Here is a 25,824-nt window from a genome sequence, read left to right as displayed (position 1 = left end):
CTGATTTTTGTTCTCTTAGTTGTGTGAAAGGACCCCCTTCAAATCAAATTCTGTTTAAGGCCCCATAAAATCTTGGGCCGCCCCTGGCTAACTTAACTTAACGCTATTTAAAAGTTGAATCAGAGAACAATGGCTTGAATTAAATTAGCAGCTGACAACCCAATCAGTCCACCATTGTTCCCTTCAGATACAACAAGAGGTGAAAAGTGATTTCAGTAGCCTGTTGGGGCAGCTAGCCCTGCAGGCTAAAGCCCCCCGGCTCCTCAACGGTCCAACTGCCGAGGCTGGATGCTGGTAGGAAGGGGAAGATTACCCCGAGGCGCGGGGGGCAGGAGGAGGAGGGAAAAAAAACTTTTCTCTCTTTTGTTGCGCTATTTATTTTAGAAAAGGGAGGAGAAAAGAAGCTGTGTTAAGATTTTATTTTTTCCTGCTTTCAGAGCGGCAGGTCTGGACTCCTGTTGCGTCCCAGACGGAAAGTTTAACGGTTATGAGCAGAAAGCGGCTCCGACCTTCGTCACATCTGCCGTCAGAAGAAGAGAGAGAGAGAGAGAGAGAGAGAGAGAGAGGGAGAGAGAGAGCGGGAGAGAGAGAGAGAGAGAGCGGGAGAGAAAAACAGATTTGCATAAAGCAGGGAGAGGAACAAAACGATGCCGCTCGTGTTGGAGGAAGTCTCCTAGTTTGAACACAGCCTCGGGATAAAGTGAGAGAAACCCGGCTCTCCTCGGTAGCTAGCTTCCCTGTCTTTGTGTTTTTGAATGGTGGGCAGTTTTTCCTGCCTGAGCGGATTGTCAAGGAGAAGTTTCAGCTGGAGAATCGGTGAGTTTTTTGCGCTAGCTCTTCTGAAAAGTTTAAGACGGTATTAGGAAATCTCGATGTTTTCAGTCAGTTAAACTACTTTACCAGCACCTGTGTGTATTAACCTGGATCGGTTTTGTTTGGACAATGTTTTATCCCGGATCTCGACTCCTTGGTGCCAAAGTCTACAGCTGGAGATGTTTGCTACAGAGCACGTAGCCAGGCTGCCTCCATGGCTGCAATAAAACGTTTCTCTTTTCAAGCACATAATTCAACTTATCCTTCAGGCATTGAGGACAAAGACATGATGAGACAAGCTAATAAAGACCGTATTCATACGCACTGAACCAGGCGTTCATACCAAAGTCCCACAGAAATGTGCCTTAGTAAGTCTTGGCTTAGATAAACGGGACGTGTAAGAGTCCAAAAATGACAAGAAAGCGCTCAAAATCTCATTCAGATTTGTGCTTTTATTTATTATTGCTAACTTAAATACAGCCAAGTTAGTGTAATTAACCAGAAGCCGTGAGCTATAGCAGGGTTTTAAAAAAGTAGGCTTTTAAAACTGCTTTAAAAAAAGTTTCTGTTAAGACGTCCATGCAATTTCAAGTTCTTTACATAAGATGTCACAGAATAACAGCAAACCCCCATGTAGCCGTGCACTGCCAGTCAGCTGGCTAAAATTCTGGCATTTTTATAACAACAAATATGTCCGGCTGCAAAAAATATAAACACTGAGGTCTTGGAAAATGCTCAAGGTTGCAACTATAAATCTATGATGACACGGACTAATACGGGCTGTGATGCTAAGCACTGAAACAGGTGTTTATCGCACAGGTAGAGGCATATATTAGAACAGTTTGTGGTGTCAAGACATACCAGTGTATTATAAGCCTGGCAGGCCACCAGGCTGTACTTGTGCCCTCACCAGGCTAAGCATTGCTTATTTATTTAAGTCTTTTAAAAATGTTTGCATTTTTAAAGATTTTATAGTTGGTGTTCAGGTATTTCTCTACCAATCTTTCAATAGTACATAATTATCATATGATATTTTCATATTTCTTGTCAACTTTAAACATTTTTACACTCAAAAACACAAAGGCCTGCTGGATGAATGACTGCCCTAGCGCCCAACCACAGAGCTTAGCAAGTTTTCTGGGGAAAACCTTGTATACTAAGGCTTTTAAAAGTTGCTTTCTTAAAACTTTTAGTAGGGTTTAAGGATGTTTCAATGAGATGCCAGTGAAAATACCAGACTAGAGTTTTCTTCAATTAATTAAAGGTAAGCTTTTTACCTTTAATTTTACCTTTAACTTTTGAGGTTCAAACTTCAAAAGCTTGTTATGCCCTTACAGTGACTATAAGCCCTTTCAACGAGAGTAACAACTAGGCACCATCCTAAATCTACTGCTGCACACTGCCTGTCAGATGGCTAAATGAAGGCTGCTACTTTTCATTTTCTTGCTTAAAGATTAGTTCCTGTCTTTTTAACAAAAATATGTGTGTTTTTTGCTGAGAAAAACACAAACAGTGACAACTTGGAAGCTACAGGAGTTCCCTCGTTATCCTTACTAAGGCAAAGCATTTGAGGACTAAGACGTGATGACCCAGAGTAATAAAGGCTGTATTCATAAGCACTGAAACAGGCGTTCATATCAGGGTTTCACAGAACTATATGCTAATTAGTACCGGCTTGTTATGCAGAGCATGTGAGAGTTTGACGATTAATTACATTTTTCACCCACGGCGAGCTGGTTCAGGTTTCCAGCTGAAAACAATGGATTTCTCTTAATTTCATGTGGTTAAGCAGTAAAAGTACATGCTCACAAATCAATATTTTACAGCATTACTTGCGCCACTTGTTCAATGAGAAGCAAACAGAAGTGCTAATGCAAAAGTGTATACTAACAGCTATCCCTCCATTATCTATGCACAGTGATAATGTTGGGTTCTAAATTCAGGGCTGCTTGAGGAGCTTTGAGTTTTCCAGACAGAAAATCGACTTCAGGTGGGGTACTAACTGTATTTTGGACTTGAAATACTCAAAAACAAAGAGGACACGCCACAAGCGTACAAGACGAAGGTTGTTCAGCTTTTACTAAAGACTAATTTGAGTTCATTTTATTAAATTAAACTTTAACATAATCTACTTCTTTTTCTTTAATCTGCGTTCCCTGATGATGCTAATGTGCATCAGCTTTAGGTGTGCGTTGCTTTCTGTGAAATGCTGTGAAAATGCTGAAGTTAGCATCTGACTGAATCGTCTATTCCCCTCCACCACTTGTTGCTGTTCACTGCTGGTTAGATACTCGAATTAAAGCTAATCGGCTGATATATGTGTTTTCTTGCTTACAAGAACTACAAAACCCACTGTTCTGAAAAAAATATATATATATGTCTGGTTGTAAAAAACATGAACAGCTATGATTTGGACACTAAAGGAGGGAAAGAAAGCCATTCTTCTAAAAGTACAAACTAGCTTTGTATAGAAGCCATAAAGCCGTGAAATCTTTGCTCGGGGGTATCATCCTGAGAGAATCTTATCCAGGCCATGCCTAGTATGAGATATCTTCCACCCTCCTTTGTGAAACATTTATAATGTCTACTTATGAGCCCTGTTGCTCCCAGAAAGCCCTGCCCTTTGGTTTTACTGTGTGATCAAGCTTGGGATTGCCTTTTGGTTTGGGACTCTGATGACAACCTTCAGGCCCTCTCTTTACTGGGGTGCTTACAGTCTGTACTTACAGCCACTCGGTGCAGAGCAGAGCTCCTCTAACAGCCTGCACCAGATGGTTTAATCCCTGTGAAAACCCAAAGAGGAAACTCTTCCTAGCTCTGGGGGGAAAATAAGGGTAGGCAGGAAAAGAGGCACAGAGAGCCAGAGGCTGATCAAAGTTGGACTGCTTTTGACTCTGTCCTTATTGTTTCGATTATGATTCCACCCTATCTGTAGTATGGAGTGGCTGTAGCAGAGGTAGTCTATCTGGGAGAGCTGAAATGCAGAACAACACAAGTTTGTATTAGAGATGGACGAGTCTGGTGACTCCGTCCTGCAAGAAAACCCTCATTGTCCAAATAGTAGCCACAACGAAAGTGGTTGCAGTAACTCTGAAACATCCTACTATGGACTACTTATGGCGCTTTAAACATAGCTCAGATGACAGGGTGCCTGGCTGACTAGGAAAAATAAAAGCCATGGATGACATTCTAGGTTTGTGAGATTGCTGTAGGAGGTTCAGTGACTGCAGAGTGGAATTTAACAAAGAGAGCTAAACGGCTGAGCTAAATGACAGAGCTGCTGCTGACATATATGGCCACTACTCTGGAGGTCTGAAACACTGCTCTGTTTTTATCTGACTCTTCATTTTAAATCATTTGTATCTTTGTATGTAAAACATTGAGCTCTTGGGATCTTGTACAATAACCCCTTCTACATGGAAGAAAGTAAAAAACTTAAGTCTAGATAAGTGTATTTCAGCAAAGAATACACACATGCTATAGCCAAAATGTTTACCTTTAATTTCTCTATACTTTAGCAACAGTCTCTTAGTATTTACACATAAATTGAGTACAAAAATGCATGATACAGTCTGATTGATTTTATTTAAACAGAAATGCAACAATCCTTTTGCAATTTCTTGTTTAGGAAAACAAGAAATTAGGATCTTATTCTTGTTCTTGAATATTACCTTTACAATATTTACGGTTATCAGTATGAACATGTCCTCACAACTCTTCCTGAGCTTTACCATGTGTGTCACTAACATCTACATCAGTTTTTGCTGTCATGCTCTTTACTTTCGTAATTAGTCAGAGTATCTGTTGTCAGCCGACTGCTTAACAAACATACTGCTTGTAGATTGCCAATGGTTGTTGCCTTTAAAAGGTGGAGCTCACGCAATGGACGGGAATTTTTCCAATCTGTCTGATTTGTCTTTCTTGCAAGAGTGGGGAATGTAGTTCAGCCAGCTGGTCGGCAGTGACAAGTAGGGAAGGGGGAAGAACTGACATGACAGCCAGGGTTCTGCTGGTTATTTCCTTATGTATCTTATCAGATGGACTTTAACCATGTGCTGGAAAATTGTAATTTTTTTTTTGAACATCAGTATACCTTCACGCGAGAACACGCCGACGTATAGCGTGTGTGCTGAGGAAAAAACAATCTCAATCAGATAGCGATTATCTGACTGAAAGTCATCTTTTCCACTTTAAAAGTTGACACGAAAGGTGGCTTGTTGGGAGGAATGCTTAAAGAGTTTACTCAAGACTTTTCCAAAGTACTCGATAATATCTGAATAATAAAATTTCTCTGTCATTGTTTTACTAGCATCTCACTCTGGGGCGTTTCTGCATAATTTGTGGTTACTTTCAGGGTTCGTCGTCCAACTTGTTCAACAACAGCTCACACTATCGTACTCCAGGCCTCTCAGTCAGGCTCTCACTAACATATGGACGTCGCCTGCTGAATGTTCCTCTGCACCACAGACCTTAATGGAGAATTATGGAACGGCCCCTCCTTACCCCACACGCTGCACACTCCACCCATAACATTTGAATTACAGCTCTGACTTAGTGCAACTCAATCTGCAGATGGAAATGACCATGTTAATGAGCATATGCTGCGTATGACACATAAGCATGCGTCATGCGACAACATGCTTTTGTCCCTCTGCAGATTTAACAGGAGTGAAGAAACTGAAGCTTAGTTTTTATCCAGAGTGGACATAACTAAGTACACAAAGGTAGAAGGCAACTAATTAGAGAGCGTATTTAACAGATGTTTGGAAAAAGTAAAATTTTCCTCTTAACACGACAATATGTGGAAATGTTAGAATTGTAAGAAATCCTAAATCCACACTGATATGAATATTTTGCATAATTATATTTTTCTGACATGTCTGCAACTTCCATCAACTTCCAGGAACAATATTTTAGAGGATGCATACATGGTTTGTGGACTGGATATACAGAGTTTTCCATATAGCTTCCTTCTTGCCTGCCAGCCGTTGTGTTTCTGTACTAGAAACCACAGCGGCAGAGACATGGTGTTTAAGGGGTTTTCCACTCATGTTTCATTTGTCTCTGGCTCTTTTAACTTCAAAAATAAACTCAACAGGTTGAGTGACTGATAGGAAAATGTAAATAAAACTGTGCCAGACAGTGTTTCATTTACTTTACCTTTGTGTTGGGAGACTCAAGTGAGGAACATGTGGGAAATCACAATAAATATCATTGTGGTAATATCAAATATCAAGATTTCTTTATACTATCTAGTTTACACTATATTTCCACTGATTACGGTTCTGATAAATGAAACATGAGAGATGACAATCTCTGATCAAACTAAAAGAGAACCTTAATGCTCTTCTGGTAAACGTTATTGTCACATAGCCAACTTTTCTTTCAGCAGACCAGCTACCATCTTATTTGCAGACCCAGTCCCTGTTTAAGGCATAAAATATTAATAAAAATATAATTTTTAAATAAATTATGATGTCATTAATCACCATGTAGTGAAGCATATATGTCAACATCTTTTTGACTAGAATCCCAGAGAGCATATAGATGCAAATCTCATTTGAAAATATATAAATCTGGAGTATTTTTAGCAGAGGCTTCACAGGTTGTCAAAGATGTTTGTCCCTATTAAGTAGGTATCAAAAATGTGTCCAATTGGCTGCTAGTTTTGTAGAGTGGAAAAAGCGTGGAACATTCCTCAGAGCTGGAGACACATCCGAGACGATTCATCGGGTGTCAGATATTGATACATAAAGTTTCCCCAGAATGAAATTACCGTTTTTCACTATATTTAACTCAAGTGGTTTAAAAGCAGAGCCATACTTGGACTAAGCCAACATTCTCTGTGCTTCTCTAGTTTCAGCGTGGTATTAAGTTCAGGAGTGTGTTTAGTTCTTCAGGAGGCAGAAAGTGTGAATAAGCCAATAAATGAGGAGTTTTTATAAGTTTATTATTGGACATTAATTATTTTTGACACATGTAAGTGATGATTAACTGCAATGGGCTCAAAAACAGAGTTTGAGTTCAGCGAAAGCATATTAAAAATGAGTGGTAAAAGTAAAAGTCAGCTGACTGTATTTATTTAGTCAAGCTGTTTGAACAGACGTAAATCTTAGTAACTGCTGTGCGCAAAATCCCGTCTCAGTTGCAGCCATGCACATTACACACTTGCAACACAATGGTTTCGCTTATAGATCAGCCTGCAGGGCAGATTAAAAGCTTATTTTTATTGTGTCATTACGCCGCTCGCTTTTCTCCTTGAGTCTCGGATAAAAGTGTTTATTTAACCGGCTACACTTTCACCTGGTTCTCTTTTGTGAGTTTTGCTTTCCGTGCGTGATAACCAAACTCGTTCTGTTCTGTTTCTGCTCCTTGTCACAAACACAGGATTAAGTTCCTGCTGAAACATGATGTTCCACTTCCTCTTTTGGTCGTGCACTTCCTGCCGTGGAGGGACAGGAAGCTCGGTATTTGATGTCTCGCTCAAAATGGTTTAGAGCAAATGCTATTGTGATGAGGAGCTGTGATGAAGACAACACATTGTTGCATCATTTTGTATTCCCTCTGAGACCTTTCGGCTTCGCACCCGTAGTTACGGTTGTCAAGACCTGGCCGGTCCCTCAGCTGGTTGCTGTGTTCGGCTCCTAAGGTGCCATGATTTACAGCCACAAGTGTGTGTGTGTGATCCTGGGTGGATCTTTAAAGCCAGCATGCCGGACAGCGATCCGTGACGCGGCAGGTTTTCCGGCCTCTCAGCTGGTCTTGGCTGTCATTTAAGTGGAGGAATTGCAGAATCTCCCCCCCCGGCTGTGACCACACAAGACCAAGCCCTGATCAAACACACCCAAATTAGCAATGTGGAGAACTTGGAAGTCAGCTTTGCGTCTTCCCCAGCAGCTGAGCGCTGTAACCTGCTCCGCTCACAATTTTACCAGAGGGTATCTCAGGCCAGCAAAAAATATCTTCTTACAGTCCCTCTGCAGCCTGCCTTGTTTTTTCCACACAGTGAAAAAAAGGAGTGGCGACTTAATTATTTGTAAGCGTTTAGTATTTACTTACATTTAACATGCAAGTGTTCAAGCCAGTCATTTGACATTAAAACCAGAAAATGTTGTTTTTATCTATTCTTCTGGTAAGTTTGTTTTGCCTGAGTCCAATTTCACTTTTAGGACCGGAAAATAGCGACGAGCAACTTTTTATTGTTATTTCTGATTGCAGTGAAAAATTGTTAAAATCTTTACCATAAAACATTTATATAAAATGTAAAAAAAGAAAAGAAAAATGCTGTGCTTAGAGTCAGTTCTGAAATGATTTTGTTGAAGCAAAACTAAGATCCAGTTATTTTTCCAGACAGTTTTGATAAGCAGGTTCTGATGTAATTTTCTGATCACACTGCAGTAAGACACCGTATGTGTTTCTTCATACATAGAAACTGTTCATCTCAGCTTATAAACGCTCTCTCAAACAATCAGTATTTTTTTATTTGCTTTGCACAACTTTTATCCTGCATTTCTGTTCTCTTATCTGTATGTAAGCTCTAATAATAGCATTAGAAGATATTAAAGGCTTGACAGTGTTTATAAACAACATTGCACGCAGCATTAGATAGATTAGGCTGAATAGCTGTGTTATAAAGCAGCTACATCTGGTTTACCAACTTTATTAGATGTCTGTAATCAGCAGGAAGCTAACAGAGAAAATGATATTTTGTCATTCTTATGCATTCATGACTTTTTATTCTGACTTTTTTGACTTTAATTAAGAAGATTAAAAGTCATACTAACAGGTTTGAAAGAAGAAGCTCAAGCAGTAACACAAGAACCAGGTTTTTGGTTGTGGAACCGGTTTTCTCCTTTGGAAATCTACATAAATCAAATGGAAAACGCAGACAGCAAATGTCATGGGCTATAAACCTCAGCTGCAAAACACTTCTCAATTTGTACTCAGAAGTAGTCATTTCTCAATTTCAAGTCTAAACAAGTCTTATAGATTCCTTAAAGTTGGAATCCTGACTCGGAAAACCAAAAGTACAAACAGCCCAGAGTTCGATGGTGCTCCATGTCAACAGGTTGAAATGTGCATTAACAAACTTGAGGCTCTGTTTATCTGCACCTCTGACAGTTTGTTTCACGTTAAAATAATGTTTTAGTCAGCATTAGCAGTGTGAAGTAGTACACTCCCATGTCTCTGTCTGAAGTTACCTCCCTTCATCACAGTGGTGTCTTATGTCAAGGCAGGCTTGGAAGTCAATGCTGCAGGGGGAGAATAGAGCCATTATGGGGCAAAACAAAGACTCTGAGGCCCATGCTGTGACCTCTAGTGGCACTGAGAGGAAACCATGCAGACTCAAAAAGGAGAGCACATAAAGATGCCGGGGAGAAGCAGGGATACTGCTACAACCCGAGTTGTTTGCTTTTTGTATATATGCCGACTATACAAATTCAATGAACTGGTGAATGGCAGCAGTGGGGGGTCCAAAAAAGAAGCAGGACTATCTAACTAAACTTTCGTGAGGCCCCACAAAAATCACACAAACCACTGAGGATGAATAATGGAGCCTGAGCCTCGAGAGAATATTCAGTGCAAGTTAGCTAGTTTTCTCCAAGATCTGTAATAGAACATCAATAAAAACCTTGGTTATAATTTGTATATTTTTACTGAAAACACATTTTATACTCCAAGCAGGGAAAGGACAAAAAGCCCGGTGTGCATCATTCAACAATTTTCTTGTAATCTTTATTTTGTACTAGGCTCAGGCTTGAAATTGGACAACATTTAGCTTGAATGACAGTCTATCCAATGCTGTACCTTTTAAAAAGGAATCATATTTAATTGCAGTTTGTGGACATTCTACTGATGGAAGAAGCAAATATTACCTTTTAAATCTGTTACATGCAACGTGAAACGAAACAACGGATTACAGTTTAAGTCTGTGTTTTGCCTGAGAAGTCAAGCTGTTGTCAGGAAAAAAAGTTTTTTTTGTTGTTGAGCTAATTACTGTTAGCAATTTAAACTAAAACATGTTCACCCCCAGTGATTCACCTGGTTTATGAGTGTTGTTTTTGGCTGTTGGGAAGGAGGGGTTCGTATTTTGTTTCAACCTGTCATTCACATCCAAACTTTTGTAACTTTCTGCATGCAGTAAAAGCAGCAATATAGAAGCAAATTAGATGTTTTCACAAGCAAAGCAACACTTACAAGCTGGTTTAAAGGGAGTAGTTAGAGGTGTATGTCATACTCCAGTCACACTATTTTGTATCAGCATTTCTACTGTGTTTGAAGACATGATGCAATAGGACAATAAGACTTTTGAAGCATCTAACACACAAAAATAGATCACCCCAAAAATTGAATCAATGTAGCTGTGGTTCAAATATGACATTTGTGACCCAATAAAGACATCACTACAATCTCACGCTAAGCTATGCAGATGCTTTACTCATCTCTGGATGCTAGATGCTTGAAACCAAAATTAAAACTTATATTTTCGTCTACTCTGTGACTAAATTGGCTAATAATTAGCAGACCACTTGGAGGACCACATAGAGCAGTGTATTTTAATTTCTCATTCTTGATTTAAAAAAAAATTAATAACTAGATATTGGCATCACAGAAAAATAACGTATCTGGCGGTGGCACATCAGAACACTGTGTTCCACAGCATTGTTTTCAGTAAACACACTCTATTCGTAAAAAGGAGTGTGTGAAAAATGAGACCCAACTTCTAAGACACTGCAGGATGTGATATTCCTCAAGATCTTCTTCGTTTCCTAACATTTAGACCCACATAACATTTGTTTTAAAATGTACATGGCTAAAAACAGTTCAGTTGGTTCTTCTTCTGTCTGTTGTTTATAAATATCATATAGTGTAATGAGTGTGGTGTGCCTGAAGCAAAGGTAAACTTTAAAGGGATCATCTATCTTAAAAGTCAGAATAGTCTCGAGGGAAGTGCTTACAGGTCCAATCTGGCAGTGTTCCACTAATCTAACAACTTTTTGCATCTGTACAACATGGTAACTTTTACCATGGTGCATTCACTGATGGGGAAAAAGTGTAGAATTTTGAGTTTCTGATCGGTCAGGGACCATCAAGTTGAAAACTGGTGAATCTCCAATTAGCTCTTGAAATGCAACAGGTTTGTGGGAGTTCGTTAGTATCTAGTATGTTTGAATCTGTAAAAACATTTAGTAGTAAATAGAATTGAGGCTTAGTACGTTTGTATGTTGTATAGATTTAGCTATGTTTGATCTAAGGTTTTAAGTCTCGCGTGACACACAGGTGTGGTCTGTTTCTATTCATCATCAGAAGACAGGTGGGCCGAGGTTTATTCAAATGTAAACCAATCAGGTTTTCCATACCAGATGTCACGTTAAGTTGGATAAAAGCCAGCTAGGTGAAAAGGTACTAGACTAACATCTACTCACAAAAGGAATGTATTTCACACTAGTCAACTTTTTATTTCCTTTCAGTTACATTTCAGTTTTACACAAATCATGTTCAAGTTTAAACTTGCAGGAACGTATTTCTCCTCTTAAACACGAAGAGTCAGATCTCGGTACCGCCCAAACAAGAAGGAAACAAAAGTTGTTGTTTTGAACTCTAATCAGATTCGGGGTTGCAGAGTCTCTACTTGCAACCATGAATTCACATCTGTTACAAATTTGGAGTTTATTTTCAATTTCCTGAAATGTACATGACACACACCCTCCAGTTGTCACAAAGACGCTCTTCTTGCTTTAAGGCAACAGTCCAAACCCTCTTCCTGCCAGAAAACTATTTGTTTCCTCACTGATAAAGCTCTTTAATTTGCATCGTTTTGTTTTTCTCATATTAAAACTGTTTGGATAACAGTGCATGCCATTTTAAATACATTGTATTTTCTATTTTGGTATTATAGGGAAAAGTTAAATTCATATAATCTGTTCCTTTTTATGAATTACTGTAAAAGATAAATATCTCAAGAGAATAGGTGTAGAAAAACTGTGACTGAAGAGGAGAGGAAAACTTTCCGCTGGTCTAATTTTTTCCTACTAAAGTCATTCCTGGGCAGGACACTCACATTACACAGCCTCATGTCTGCAAACATGTCAAAACAATAGTGGCTCATTTTTGCTTTAATAAACAAACAAACATATTTCTCCTCTTAAAAACGTTGAGGTAAGGAAGAACATGGTAGTAGGTATGACAATAAAGAAGGAAGCAGGGCGTTATATTTGCTCAAAAGACAGAACTGCCTGTTCCTGAGTGTTTGTCTGAGGTAGACAACGGGAATAAGTTGTAATCTGATCTCAGCTGCGGTGAGCTCATACAGCAGTCCTGCCAGCAGCCTCGCAGAGAAGAAGCAGTCCACCCATACGCCTTCAGCCCTCTGCGGCTCCCCGAAGACCTAACGGCTTAAATGTCATATAATTTTTCAAGACAAATAGAGGGTGGACGGCTTCTGAAACAGAAATCCTAGGAAGAAACGGAAAAGTTCTAGAAAACGTTTTAAAGTGGGAGAGAAATATGAATATTGTGCATGTGCTCGTTCAAGTTTTAACCCAACAAGGGGCGATGTGTTTTAAGTTGACGACACAGTTTATTTTTTTAAAATCTGAATAACCGATTGAAAACAGAGGAAAAACAAAACGACAGAGATGGAAACGGGGTGGAGACATTTTTCACTGAAAAGCCAATGTTACAGATCATTTGCTACTTCATTAAATCAATCTAAGAACTCTTAGTTCACGACTCGAGCACTTCACAGGAAACTGCAGAGTCAGCAGATGCTGCAGAGTCAGCAGAAACTGCAGAGTCAGCAGATGGACTTTAGTGGTTATGATGGCAACTGTACCTACAGACCAGTTTGGAAAACGTCCTGATAGACTAGAAGAACCAGTACCCTCTCTTTGCCTATTAAGCAGCTTGTGAATGCTGAATGCGTTACTTTACAAGCATAAACTCCAGCGCTTTTTATTGGGATTATGTGATATAGACCAGTAGACTGATAGGTTTTAGTGTCGTTTTAATTTGTATTTTAAAAAAATCTAAAATGTGCTGCAAACTCAGGTGAAACTAAATTTAGTTTTCTTTCCTTTAATTAAAAACACAGTACTTATCCCTGAAGACAGTATCCCCACAATGAGACATGGTAGTGGTAGAATCATGATGTGGGGATGTTTGTCTTGAAGATCAAACCTCCTTGGAGTTAATGGAAAGATGAATGGTGGCAAATACAGGACCAATCTTGAAACAAAGGAAGAAACACAAAACCCTTCAGGGATTCACCTTAACAGTCTCTATACAGACGCAATTATGATGGACTAAAGGTGTAAGAAAGTTCATGTTCAGAATCAATTTTTATGTTTTTATTTTCTAACAAAGAGTGGGCAAAAATCTCAGCTTTTGGATTAATAAAACTGGTTGAAAATTTCCCCAAAACACCTTCAGCTATAACTGCAGCTGGTTCCATGAGGAAATGTACTGTATAAGAGGGAGGAATGCTAATGCACACAATGCTTAAAATCTTTCCCCCTCCACCTCAGTTATCTGATACTTTATGTGGTGATTTTAGGTTTGTCCTAATATTTTTCTCTTCTCCTACAGTCACCAATCCTGTACAGATGGACCTTAGATAACAGCAGCTGCAGGTCTGCCTTAATCTTGAAGTTCAGCCGACCTCGAGGCGTCCATCGTCCAACCAAAATGGCTGATCCCACTGGGCTGAGCCCCGAGGTCGGGGGGGCAGGTGTGGCCGAGGTCAACGCCTGTAGTTTGGAAATTGAGCGAAAATATGACATCATCCCTACCATCATCTGCTCCATGTGTTGCCTTTTTGGCATCATCTACTGTTTCTTTGGTGAGGACCTCTTTTCCTCACGGACACCAGAATTTTATTTATTTTTTTCACAGTTCATGGAGTATTTAAAGTTATATCTTTGGATTACTGTTAGTTGCTCTGTTCATTTCCTGTTTTTTGTGTGTTTCCTGCTTTAGGTTACCGCTGTTTCAAGGCCGTCATGTTCCTGTCCGGTCTCATGTTCGGCTCGGTCATCATCTTCCTGCTGTGCCACAAGGAGCACATTCTGGACACTCAGCTGAGCGTGGAGGCCAGCGCAGGCATCGGCCTCGGCATCGGCCTGCTGTGCGGCCTGGTCACCATGCTGGTGCGAAGCGTCGGCCTCTTCATGACCGGCCTGCTGCTGGGACTCCTGCTGGCTCTGGCCGGCCTGCTGGTCACTCACCAGTTCTACACACCGACCACGCTCTGGGTGCCTCTGGGCACGCTGCTGGGCACCGGCATGCTGTTTGCTGTGCTGACGCTGCAGTGGCAGAAGGCCTTCACCATGCTCTCCACGGCCGTGTTCGGAGCTGCTATCATGACCGTGTGCGCTGATTACTTTGTGGAGATGTTGGCTCTTGCCAATCACGTATATGACTGCTTGCGCCTCACGCCCGGGCCGGCGCTGTGCTGGTACAGCTGGGTCATTCTGGGCATCTGGCCCGCCCTCAGCCTCATAGGAGTACTGATCCAGTGGAAGATGACGGGTGACAGCTTCTCACACACTGAGGGTAAGGAAAACATACGGTTTGGCTTAGGAAATTTAACATTATCACAACTGTTTCTGTTTTAACTTTACATGGTACGTTTATGTGCTTCCCCTATCCACTTTGTTGCTATATTTACCGATTTTTCAGACTCCTCTAGTATTTTATTTTTTTTAAATCGATTGGTGATAAGTTTAGCGATTGTTTTTCTGGGTAGTTATAGATTTTATGGCGACAACGCCTTCGCTTCCTCACCACTGCAGTCAGTCTGATAGTCGGCCATTCGACAGCAAACCTTCACCAATAGTCAGAGCAGAGGAGAGCCATTCCACTCCGTGTCCACATTGCACATAAATCACATTTGCAAAGCTGAGGCATTGATCGCCACGGCAACGCTCATTATCCGAACTCCTCGCTGTCCACTGAGCGGGGGCGTGTGTCTGAGTTAGATGGTTTAATACCCGACAAAGTTGTACCGAGCTGTACCGCTACAACCAGCGAGACAGTTTTAGGTCAAATATCGCAGCACTAAAAAATGAACATGAAAATGTCAACATTTGCAAAGTAACATAAGATAGGACTCTAAATAACCTATTTAGGTAGTTTTATCAACAAAAATAGTTGATTTGGGTTTAGTTACACTTTAAGTGTTCATCTTCTGACTGAAGAAGAAACATTTAATTTGTAGATAGTTGAATCCAGTAGACCGAGAGCTGAAAGTCGAGTTTTAGAGAAGTGAAGGATTTTTAGATCACACTGTTTTTGGGACAGTTCAACACTTGAGTTTGTCTACAATGTTACTAGATAGATTTACAATAAAAAAAAGAAAATCTGTCATGTTCTTTCATGAAACACTTTAAAGTTACATTTTTCACACTTGACAAATTGCAGACATTTTTTCAGTTGACACTTTTTAGATGTTGCTCAAAACCTCAAACAGAAATATTTTGATAACACAAAACTTTTTCTGCTAAACTCACAAGCTCTCTTCGCACTAGAAACCCTGAGATTAAAACTTATTTAATATCCAAGTAAAGAATGAGAATTTTATCACATGACTTATTGTCTTAACAAGATATTGAAGGATCTCTAAAGAATAAGCTAATTTCAGGCCAGAGCAAAAATCTCTTGTCAGAAATCTAAATTATTCCTTCAAAATGCTGCCTGTTTGCTTAAAGTCAGACAGTTTGCTGAAAGTATTCATGATCGATGTTTTGGTCAGCGTTTCACAGACACGATCAGTTTCCAAAGGCCGGTTTCAAATTGCCCTTCCTTTTGCAGTTGTCATCAGCCGGAGACAGAAGCGGGTTCAGCTGATGCGGATTCGAGAGAAGGACGCCAAGAAGCGACAGCAGGCAGGTGGGCAGGAAGGCACATACCGCCGTAAAGCCACCCCAGTGAAACGTTACGCTGGGGATCTACTGGCACCGGTCAGTGTCTCCCAACAAGGCGTGTGCTGTAGTGACTTCTTTTCTATTCTTATTTTTTTTAAATACGAGCAAACGTCTTTCTGAGTGGGTAATGTTTTCTATCTTACTTCCCGTCCATAACTCATGTCTCTCTGTGTTTGCCGTTCGTCTTCTCAGAGCTACCTGCAAAGTCTGCGAGATCGGCAGATGGGAACAGGTACTTCCCTTAGCAGCCTCGGCACCACCAACCCGACCATGGTCGACATGGACTGCGAGACCGGATCCATGGTTCCCCTCACAGCCACGACTCCAGTCGTCAGGGTCTGACCAACGCAGAGCAAAAAGACAGGACTTCCTGATTCCTGGTGGGAGGTACCTTCATCAGGAGATTCCTTTGGTTAGGGGGTCTTCCTCACGCAGAGCAGCTCATGCCAACTGCTCTAGCGTCTCTAATTGCTGTGAAGTAGATCTGGTAGCGAGGATGTGTTTTTTTTGTTGTTTTTTTTTTTGTTTGTTTTGCGGTGAGTCCTGTGTGTCAAACAGAATGCCACTGAGGGATAACAAGCATCGAACTCTGTTTTGATGGTGTTAAAACCACTATGACCACTGTGTTTCTCAGAGAAACAGTATCCAGTCGATACTAACAGAAAAAGGTCTCCCATTTCCACTTATTGTGTATTTGATACACAGCAACAACTGGAAGCCTCAGAAACAGACGTATCTCTGCATTTAGTGTACTGTACTTCAGAAGTTAGCCATTACCATGAAGAGTTTTAGTATTACACGTCTTACATGCTAGTTGGGTGGTTGTAGGATTTGATGAAGTAATGCGTTTGATTTTATGTACTTCTTTTATTTTTAGAGATGCACCAATCTTTTGTTTTTCTGCTGATTTTCAAAACGTCTTTGAGGTCTGAGCAAATTAGTGTTTTAGTTTCTGTAAAACATGTGCTGCAGGTTCCTCAGTAGACGTTCTACTGTTGAATTTAATATAAAATGAACAGCAAAAACATCCCCATTTATTCATCACAGCACTTCCCCTAATATTTATCTGAACTATTCTGAACTCCCTAACCTTTATCTGAGGTTCAGTGAAAAACGCATCAAGGTACCGGCTGTTGGTTTTGTTTAACTTAAAACATTAAAATGTAAATATGTTCAGTTCTTTTCCACTTAACTTACTAAAAAGAAATTATTTCTCAGCAAAATGTGGTGAATTAGGGGTGATATTTACCATCCAGAAAAGAGATTTTACTGGAAAAAATTATCTTTTCACGGTGGTATTTCTTTATCCATTTATTAAATTGTAAAAAATCCAAAATGCCTCAGTATTTGAGCTGATCAAGAAAAATTGACTGATTGTGATCTTTAGGTGGTTTTTTTAGACATTTAAATCATATTTAGACATTATACAAAAAGTTGGTATGATAAAAAAAAAGAAAAGTGTTGGAAATATTGGACCTTTCCTACGTTCACATTCTCTTTTTTGAATTTGGTTTAACATTTTACTGAAATATCAGAAAACACTGATCCACAAAGTTTTGAGAAGATTAAATCACATTTACACATCAGAATGTAAATAATGTTCTGTTTCATCTTTATATGTGCCAGTGTATTGGCAATAAATTACTGCATAAACAGTGTTTTTAATCCAACAAGGGTTATTCACTGAAACATGCATGTGGTGAATAAATGGCTTGATTGTTCAGAATTACTGATCAGAGCTCAGTGAGGGAAAATTAGCTCCTTTCCGATACCTGGCCAATTGATTGGTGCATCTCTATTTGTTTTCTGTGTGGATAAACGGTGAGATGTGATGCGAGTTCATGGCGTCTGACAATGTAAAGTAAATCTGCGGAGAAACTGTTCTTCAATGTTCTCTGCTGGAGCCTCCAGGATCTGTTTTAGATCTACCGTAGATCTGTTTGTTTTTTTTACTTCATAGCTTTGGTCAGAACTCAGTCAGTAAAAGATGTATGCTAATGTTTTATAAACGTAATTTATGTGATAATCTAGTACCTGGTAGTGTTTAAAAAAAGGACAAAACTGCATGTTTGAGGGGTTTTTTGTTGCCCTTTTTTTTTGTAGGTTGTGTTTAAAGATTTAATGTCTCGTTTGTTGTTTTTCAAAAACAGCACACTTGTTGCCTGAATGTGTAAATACTTGTTAATAGTTTTCACAGATTTTAATAAAAAAAAAACAGTTTTAACTCAAAACTTGGCTCGACTGTGCAGCACTGTTTGTCTCCTCTGGTTCTCAGCAACTCCAGCAGCATTACTCACTGGATTTTTCATCCACAATAAAGAGGTCATGGGGAGGATTTCCTACCCTCTGATTGGTTGGTGTTGCCATGGCGCCTCCAAATTTTTTTCTTCTCTTTTTTTGTGCAGATAGCACAATGCAGGACAGACCGTTCTTTCATCACTATGAACGTAGCATAGTTATCTGATTTTTATGTAATTATGAACAGCTTCTTCTGCTGGCAGAGCAAAACGTTTGCATTGTTGACAAAGTCTTTTTATTTTATAAAATCTCACATTTTCTCTTAAAAAAAAAATCAGATACAGAACATGCAAGAAAAAAGCCATAATGTAACATCTTAACAAAAATGTTGCAACACATAATCCAACACATATGTGAAAGAAAAAAGAAAAACAGATGGCCTCGATTTCTCTCCAAAATTATACTGAAGCTTACATAATTCATCAGCCTGTGGAGACTTTCTACTCTCCACAAATCAGCCTGAAGGGGCTCAACAGTAATAAAATCCAGTGAAGTTAAGTCAGTCAGTCTCTCACTATTTTTCACCAATTCACAATTAATCACTGATGTTGAGGTTCATTAGTCAATGCCCTCGGGATTGGAGTCAGAATCCCGTCGTCTGGTTGCTGCTGCCCCCTGGTGGTGGGTCGCTAGCATCCCATCCATCGCTTCGCCTTGCTCTGCGGGTACCAGCTGTCCACTTTCAGCTGCTCGTTCACTCTCCAGTAGTTGTCGCCCTTGAAGAAAAAGATCTTTCCGTTGTTCCAGGTGAAGGCTGCGTCAGGAGAGGACGGCAACCCGCTAACGAGCTTGCTCAGCGGCTTAGGGTAGAAAGAAAAATTGGGTTTCACCTCATCAAACTGCCAGTGGTCCGATCCCTGCATAGATAAGGAGCAAAGAGTTGAGATTAAAAAAATATACCTACCAGTTGAGATTGTTAAACACGAAGGCAGGTGCATCTCAATAAATATCTTCTGGGTTATTTCAGAATTATAGCTTACAGCTAATGAAAATGTCAAATACAGTTTCTCATAAAAGTACCTACAAAATCAAGGGGAAGACTGTTGACTTGACTCAGTCACTGACTCCATTCAAAAGGAGAGTTATTTACAAAGAGCTGGAGAAACTGACTGTTCGGGGAGTGTTTTACCCGGGCTTAATAATGGAAAGTTTAGTGGAACAAAAAAATGTGGCGAAGCAAATGTCAGACAAGCAACAGGTATCCTGTAGAGGACTATGAGCAAAATCCATTCAAAGGAATTTGCGTAGCGGCGTTTTCATTACAAATGTGCATAAATCTTAGTCACTACTCTGCTAATGTCAAAAAACACAATTTTGCAATTGCAGTGTTTTCATTAAATAAGAAATTAAATCAAAATTACACATAAACAATTTATTTTTAATGAGTTTTAATGATAACTCAATAAAAATAATGGTAGCCACATATGTCAAGAGTGACATGAGATTATACAAAAAATTCTGCCATAATTCAATGATTTTACAGAAGGATTATGGATTCAACATGTTGGAATGACAGACAACTTTTTTATGAACTGTGCGATGCTGTGAGAGAAAACTACTTCCTGCTGTCTTCTTCGTCCTTTTCACCGGTGGTAACGTCCGGCTGTTGATCACGTCACCGCAGTGATGTGAAAAAATGTTTCCATTGCAGTTTTACCAAATACACACATTTTGATACGGCTGAAAAAACTACTTCATCTTAGCCCCCCCCCCCCCCCCCCCCCCACACACACACACACACACACACACGCACACACACACACACACACACAAAACTTTTTATAAAAAAAACAGAGATTTTTTTTATTTTTTAATTGGCATGTTTCCATTAAGTTAATTTATTTTCGTAATTTAAATTAGATCAACTCTGTGGTTAAGGGAAATGCAGCTAGTTAAGCTAGTTTAACGACTGACTAGTTAAGCTAGTCCTCAATACAACTCAATACAGACACAACTTCAGGAGTTTTACCTGGGCTGAGGTAGGCACTAATAAGCACAACTAACAAAGAACTTAATGCTTTATTGCAGAGTATTGATGGATTTTTATTTGCTGTAAGCAATAATTAACAAAAATCAACATAAATAAGCACTTAAAAACTTTGTCCTGTGACCTTTTTCTTTAAAAATGACTAAAACATTTTTAAAGTATTCATTTACTGAGATGCTGCTTTGCTTTATGCCTACCTTTATGAAAACAAGCTTCTGGTTAATCTGCAGGTATAAGGCTGCGTCGATGTTAGGCGGGACGCGTTTGACCTGTTTGGGGTAGCCGTAGTCAAGCATGAACCTCGTGTACCTCCACACTTTACTGCCTGTGACCAGAAAGAGTCCAGACGTTTAATGTTTAGAAGCAGCAGCTGCAGAGCAGAAGAAATCCAACAGAGGCTCAGCGCCATGAAACAGAAATGGTTGTACCTTTAAAAAAGTACGTCTTGTTGGTTCTCTGTGAGTGGACAGCAGCGTTCAGGCTTCCCGGGAGTTCCCACCACAGTCTGTTGATCCTTATTGGACTGTTGTGGCCCATATCAGAGATAGTCCACACATAGTCCCCACTAAAGGCGAAGGTTTTGTCCCACGGTCCTGAATAGACAGATTTTGATATTATTGTAGAATCTATTAAACCTTTATGTATAAATCAATTAACAATCTCTTTCGATCTAGTCAGCAGTGTTTGTTTTGTACATTTCATTTATGCATATACTTTGAAAATGGAAGGAAAATTTAGTATAGTTCTGGTTATTTTCTCTTTTAAATGGTCAGAATGCCTGCAGCAAGGTGTCGGGTAACAAACCCAACATGATGGCGTCCAGGTCCGCAGTGCAGGGGTCCAGTATGGAGCTGCTCTCCACCGGGCTGCCCACGGTCGGTGTACTGGACGTTATGGTACTGATGGGTTTGCCTGCAACACAAATTGAAATCTAAAGTTTGAGGAATCATAAATGTTTCCCTTTTTTTCACATCTTGGGACATAAAAGTAAATGATTTGCTCTCTTGAGTTGGGATACGTTTTGCTGCTCATTTAAATGCTTACTGTCGATTTTCCATTAAGCTTGTGAGCAAAATAATTTTGTTATCTATGTTCAGAGACGGGGAGTACTGGTTGCCTTTACTTGAGTAACATTTTTTGGGGGAAAAACATAATTATATTTGCACTTTTACTTGAGTTTTAATCAATCTACTCTTCCTTGAGTACATTGATTTCACATTTAAAGAAACAGACTTCAAAGAATGGAAACATTAGATTCTTAGATTCCTGCAATGTATGAATTCATGTTTATGCAAATCTGAGCATAATTACTCAACATTTTCTACATGTCACTTTTTCCATCATTATTATTTGTTTAGTTTGTGTCCATAAACATGGCTACTTTAATCAAAAGGTTAGATAAAATGGATTTTCTCAAACATGCATGAAAGAATCCAGGTATGTTTTTGATGTGCGAATAACATGATGACATCATGTAAAACTCAAAGAAGTCAACTTTACATAATTCTGCCTTCCTAGAAGAGTTTAAATTCTGTGGATTAAGAATGGGATGGCACTCAAGTTTATAAAAAGGAATAATGTCAAGGTTGATTCACTTTGTCAGGATCATAATAATTATCATGAACCATCACAGGAACTTTTCTTACTGCACTTACCGTAAAGTGTCTGAATGCCGTTAACATCGTCTGAATGCAGCCTGAAGTTGATGCGATAACCAGCATAAACTGGTGCCATCAGAGCGCTCCTGAACTGGGAGTGACCCAGTCCCAGAGCGTGTCCTATTTCATGGGCAGCTACGATACGCAGGTTAGTGCCGTAGTATGATGCCTCCGTCCAGAACTCGTCTTCATCAAAATGGACGATCCCAGATTCTGGTGACTCAGCATGAGCCAGCACGTGACCTGCAAAGAGCATCCACACACACACCCACACACACACACACACACACAGCAGGATTACACTCCTGCTAAATGGGAACAGCGAGTGGATTTGGAAAGGGAACAAACCCCGGCCGTCAAACGGGACTGGGCAGAAGCCATCTTTCTTATGAAAAGAGATCTTGATGTCTGCTCTGCCGAAGTCGATCTCTGTGAACGTCAGATCAGCCGCATCGCTCCAGTACTTAAAGGCAGAGCGGAGGGCCTTCCTGACCTCCGACCTCACCATGTCAGGTGTGTAGTTGTGGATGCGGTAGGTGAGTCTCTTCCTCCTCCAACGACCTGAGAAAGACAAGAATCCTTTACTGTGAGTCGCCATTAAAACCACATTTAAAGGAAGTCAAACCTTGTCATGTTTTGTAGCGACATATTTCCAAACCTCACAGTATTTCATTAGGATTTTATGTGACTCAAGCGCAAAAGTAGTGCACAGTTTAATAGGAGAAGGAAATGATACATAGTTTTCATATGTTTACATAGTGAAACCTAAAAAGTGTGTGATGCATTTGGATCCAGGCCTTTTGAGTCATCACTCTCAAAATTACATCTGCAGAACATTTGTGTTATGTCTCCACCAGCTTTGCACATCTGGAACTGAAATCTCTGCCTGTTCTTTCAAGTCAGAGTGGAGTGAATCTCAAAAAGATTTAGATCTGGACTTTGACTGGACCATTTTAGCACATCTCTGACATATCTGACTGTCTCTAACACGTTTTCTTGTCCTGTGTTGAACTCCACGAACTCTGCTGCACTGTCGGATGACGAAAACAATCCCCATATCAAGACCTGCCACGAGAAAGCTAATTTGGCTTTAAATAGGTTTGGAAAAGTCTAGAATTATTATTATTTATTATTTTACTATTATAAATTGGTCTTAAGAAATGTTCCTGTTTATGGTCCCCCCCAATAATGAGATGGGATTTACACCCTTGTGTAAAACTACATGATATTTCTACCTCTCACACAGACGGCTGGTTGCTAGAAAAGCTACTGAGGTTTTCAGGCTAAAACGAAACATTTATGTCTACATTTTCTGACTCACCCATCACTTTGTACTTGTGTAACTTCTTGTTGAACGGATCCTCCAAGCCGCAGCGGGGCTGCCTCATCACTCCAAGCGTGGCTTCATCTAACTCTCCAGTAGGGGGCAGCTCATTCACCCCCTGGAAGACTCTGACCAGACAATCTAAGACAATTAAACATCTGCAAACTGATGCTTGATTGACACATTTATTGTTTGGAAATGCCTGTTTGCGACAGCAGGCACCTTTAAGTTTAGTCTACGTTTGCTTGATTAAAAGAAAACAACAATAAAGTCACCTCAGTGCTTCAATGACCTCCTCCAGGTAAGAAGGGTCCTGTGGGTCAGCTGGGTCATTTAAGTAGCCGTACTGCTTTAAATACGCCTGTACGCAGAGCAAAAAGATACACTCGTTTCACAAGAAGTAGTTTCTACACTTGGAAGATGAAGGTAAGTAAGTGTGATGAAGCTGACTTTACCTCTGCTTCGTTTAGCTCTGTCCACTCCACCTCACACAGTGCAGCTCTGAGGCTGAGCAGCAGCAGCAGCAGCGGCTGCAGCAGCAGCAGGAGTCCTGATCCGTCCATCATCAGGTTCTCATCCACAGGTCCGGTCCCCGCGGATCCACAGCTGGCGCTTTATGGAGTGAGAAGTGTTCAGCAGAGGCTCACAGCAGACTCTTTGTGTTCCCGGGCGCTGCAGCAGTTTTAACTCAGCCGGGCGTGAGTCAGCCCCGCGGCTGCGATGATCCACCTCCGAGGAATGAGAATTACAAAGAGCGGCCAGCTGACCTCAGCCAACATGTGTGCAGTTAAACTGTACAGATGTTCAGAGAGCTTCTCCTCGCTCCACAGTTGACCCAGTTGTTTGAGTTGAGCTCCGTTTAGAGGGGAGTTCTTCCCGAATACAGCTAAACAAGCAACATAATCTCCAGGATGACAGGGTTTGTGTTTATTCCCAGTTGTCCTGGATATGCTGTGTATCTCAGATAATGATGGGCCTAAAACACAGGGTAAGACTCACCTTCTGTCTCCCACGTTCCTGTTTCAGCCCAAACACATGCATGTTTTTATCTGGGACAAAGCTTTACTTCTATTGTTGACAAAGAACAGTGTTCTCGCTTTTTTATATAGATTTGTGACGTACTTGCACCATGCGTAAAACACAACTTTACAATAAAAGTATTTGGTATAATTAAGGTCGGATTCATCTACATTTAGAAATGCAGCTAAAAAAGTACAAAGTGTACCAGGATTTGCTCCCAAGGGGGTCAAAACTTACATTTTTCACAACATTTGAATTGAATTGCATCTGTATTTTTTTTACTTCTGGAGCTTTTGTACATATTAACATGTTACAAACACAAACATCAACGTATGTAAGCAGATATGCCAACACAAAGCAATGCACAATTGTTAAAAGAACTGAATACGATTGATGGTTTTCAACATTTTTCTCCAATTAAAAAACTAAATATTTTCTGCATCAATATTCAGCGTGTCTAACATGTTTTCTTACAAGATCCCCTGTATTTTTCCTAAAAAGTCTAAGCAGCTTCTCTGTCCCTGTTGAAGAATAGCCTCTAAACAGCATGATACTGCCATCACCACGATGTTCAGATCGATGTGCAGGGTAAGTTTTACTCTGCATAATCTTTTGCTAATAGGTCAAAAAGTTAACTTTTGTTCTTGTTTAGCACTTTTCCACATGTTTTCTGTGTCTCCTAAAACTTTACACAGGTATAATGAATAACTATGGTAGGAGTTTTAAGTTATCCTCCATTTTCAGATGAAAGATTGAACAGTTCTCCGAAAGATGTCTAAAGCTTGGGATATTGGGAAAGTAGTTCCTAAAGCAGTTTGTTTTACTAGATTTTGTTTAAGGGTATCAAAGTAAAGAGGGCTGAATATAAATGGATGCCAGTGAAATTTTGAAAACAATGTATATTTCTCATTTTACTTCATAATGTTATGCATCTGAGTCTTTTAGGCATTGTCCATTTTAAAGTTACCAGCCAGAATTTTGTGTACAATAAATCCAAATAGCTTTAGATGTTTTCCCTAAATGGTAAAGTTTTAAGGCTGTTTTGCTATTTAATTTGTAAATCGTTGTTTACTTTTCCAGACCATCACCAAGGGATGACTTGTTTTCTTTACAGCAGCAGCAAAACATATTTGAGCTGAACGACTGGGCGACAATAAAACACATGGAAGTGGTTTCTAAAGAGGACCGGTGTAGGCTGGTTTTTATTTGCTAAGATTTTAAAGCATTAACAGGAAGCCACGCTGTTATAAAAACCACATGTCCTGGTTGATGAGTTTCTAAGTACCAACAAGACGTCCTGCAAAAGTGCTGGATCACTTCCACCAAACACAATCACTAAACAGGCAGACTAAAGCATAACTATTAAGGTGAGAAAAGAAGCATACGATATTTACTCCTTTTATAATCAGCAAATATGCACCGAAAGCCACCAGACGGAGAAATTCAACAAGGAAAATTAAACAGAATCGATTAAAGATGATCATCATCTTCACTCTTTGTTTCAGATTTCTCCTGCAGCTCAATGCAGCTTGAATGTTACTGTATATATGTTCAAATCTGACAAAAATCTCTTTCTGCCATAGTGTTGTTAACTAATGTCATCTGACCGGCCTAATTCTTGTGCGTCTTGTGACGTCAAATCAAAGTTACCAACCTTTCCTCCTTCAAAACGCCTTTGTATTTGGAGGTATCACATTACCACTGTGTGATATCTCTAAAGTCCTCAGAGTAAGGGACCTGCGGTTCTTAACTCATTTTATACCACAGTGTACAGAAACCAAACGTCACTGAAAAACATTT

General features: G+C 39.9%; 2 protein-coding genes across 3 annotated transcripts; one reads left to right on the top strand and one right to left on the bottom strand.

Moving 5' to 3' along the window:
- The first annotated feature begins 429 nt into the window (after window positions 1-429).
- Window positions 430-17,295, top strand: LOC116710534 (transmembrane protein 198-like). 2 transcript variants are annotated; one of them, XM_032549630.1, is made up of 5 exons: window positions 430-816; window positions 13,402-13,654; window positions 13,792-14,367; window positions 15,625-15,702; window positions 15,930-16,106. In XM_032549630.1, the coding sequence occupies exons 2-5, from the start codon at window positions 13,501-13,503 to the stop codon at window positions 15,980-15,982; spliced, it is 861 nt and encodes a 286-aa protein (XP_032405521.1). In that variant the 5' UTR covers window positions 430-816; window positions 13,402-13,500; the 3' UTR covers window positions 15,983-16,106. The 2 variants fall into 2 exon arrangements, with proteins under 2 accessions (XP_032405521.1, XP_032405520.1); XM_032549629.1 differs by having other exon boundaries at window positions 431-816; window positions 15,625-15,773; window positions 15,930-17,295.
- A 385-nt stretch (window positions 17,296-17,680) lies between these two features.
- Window positions 17,681-23,776, bottom strand: mmp19 (matrix metallopeptidase 19). The gene is made up of 9 exons (XM_032549627.1): window positions 23,460-23,776; window positions 23,280-23,365; window positions 23,002-23,132; window positions 22,029-22,241; window positions 21,678-21,923; window positions 20,827-20,934; window positions 20,451-20,615; window positions 20,220-20,347; window positions 17,681-18,892 (listed from the first exon to the last, which is right to left on the bottom strand). Exons 1-9 carry the CDS (start codon window positions 23,568-23,570, stop codon window positions 18,665-18,667), a joined length of 1,416 nt encoding a protein of 471 aa, XP_032405518.1. The 5' UTR covers window positions 23,571-23,776; the 3' UTR covers window positions 17,681-18,664.
- Between the last annotated feature and the right edge of the window lie 2,048 nt (window positions 23,777-25,824).

Source organism: Xiphophorus hellerii, chromosome 20 (assembly GCF_003331165.1).
Source record: "Xiphophorus hellerii strain 12219 chromosome 20, Xiphophorus_hellerii-4.1, whole genome shotgun sequence".
Taxonomy (NCBI): domain Eukaryota; kingdom Metazoa; phylum Chordata; class Actinopteri; order Cyprinodontiformes; family Poeciliidae; genus Xiphophorus; species Xiphophorus hellerii.
The sequence above is the reverse complement of the archived record's forward strand: the minus strand, read 5'-3'. Positions and strand labels throughout refer to the sequence as shown.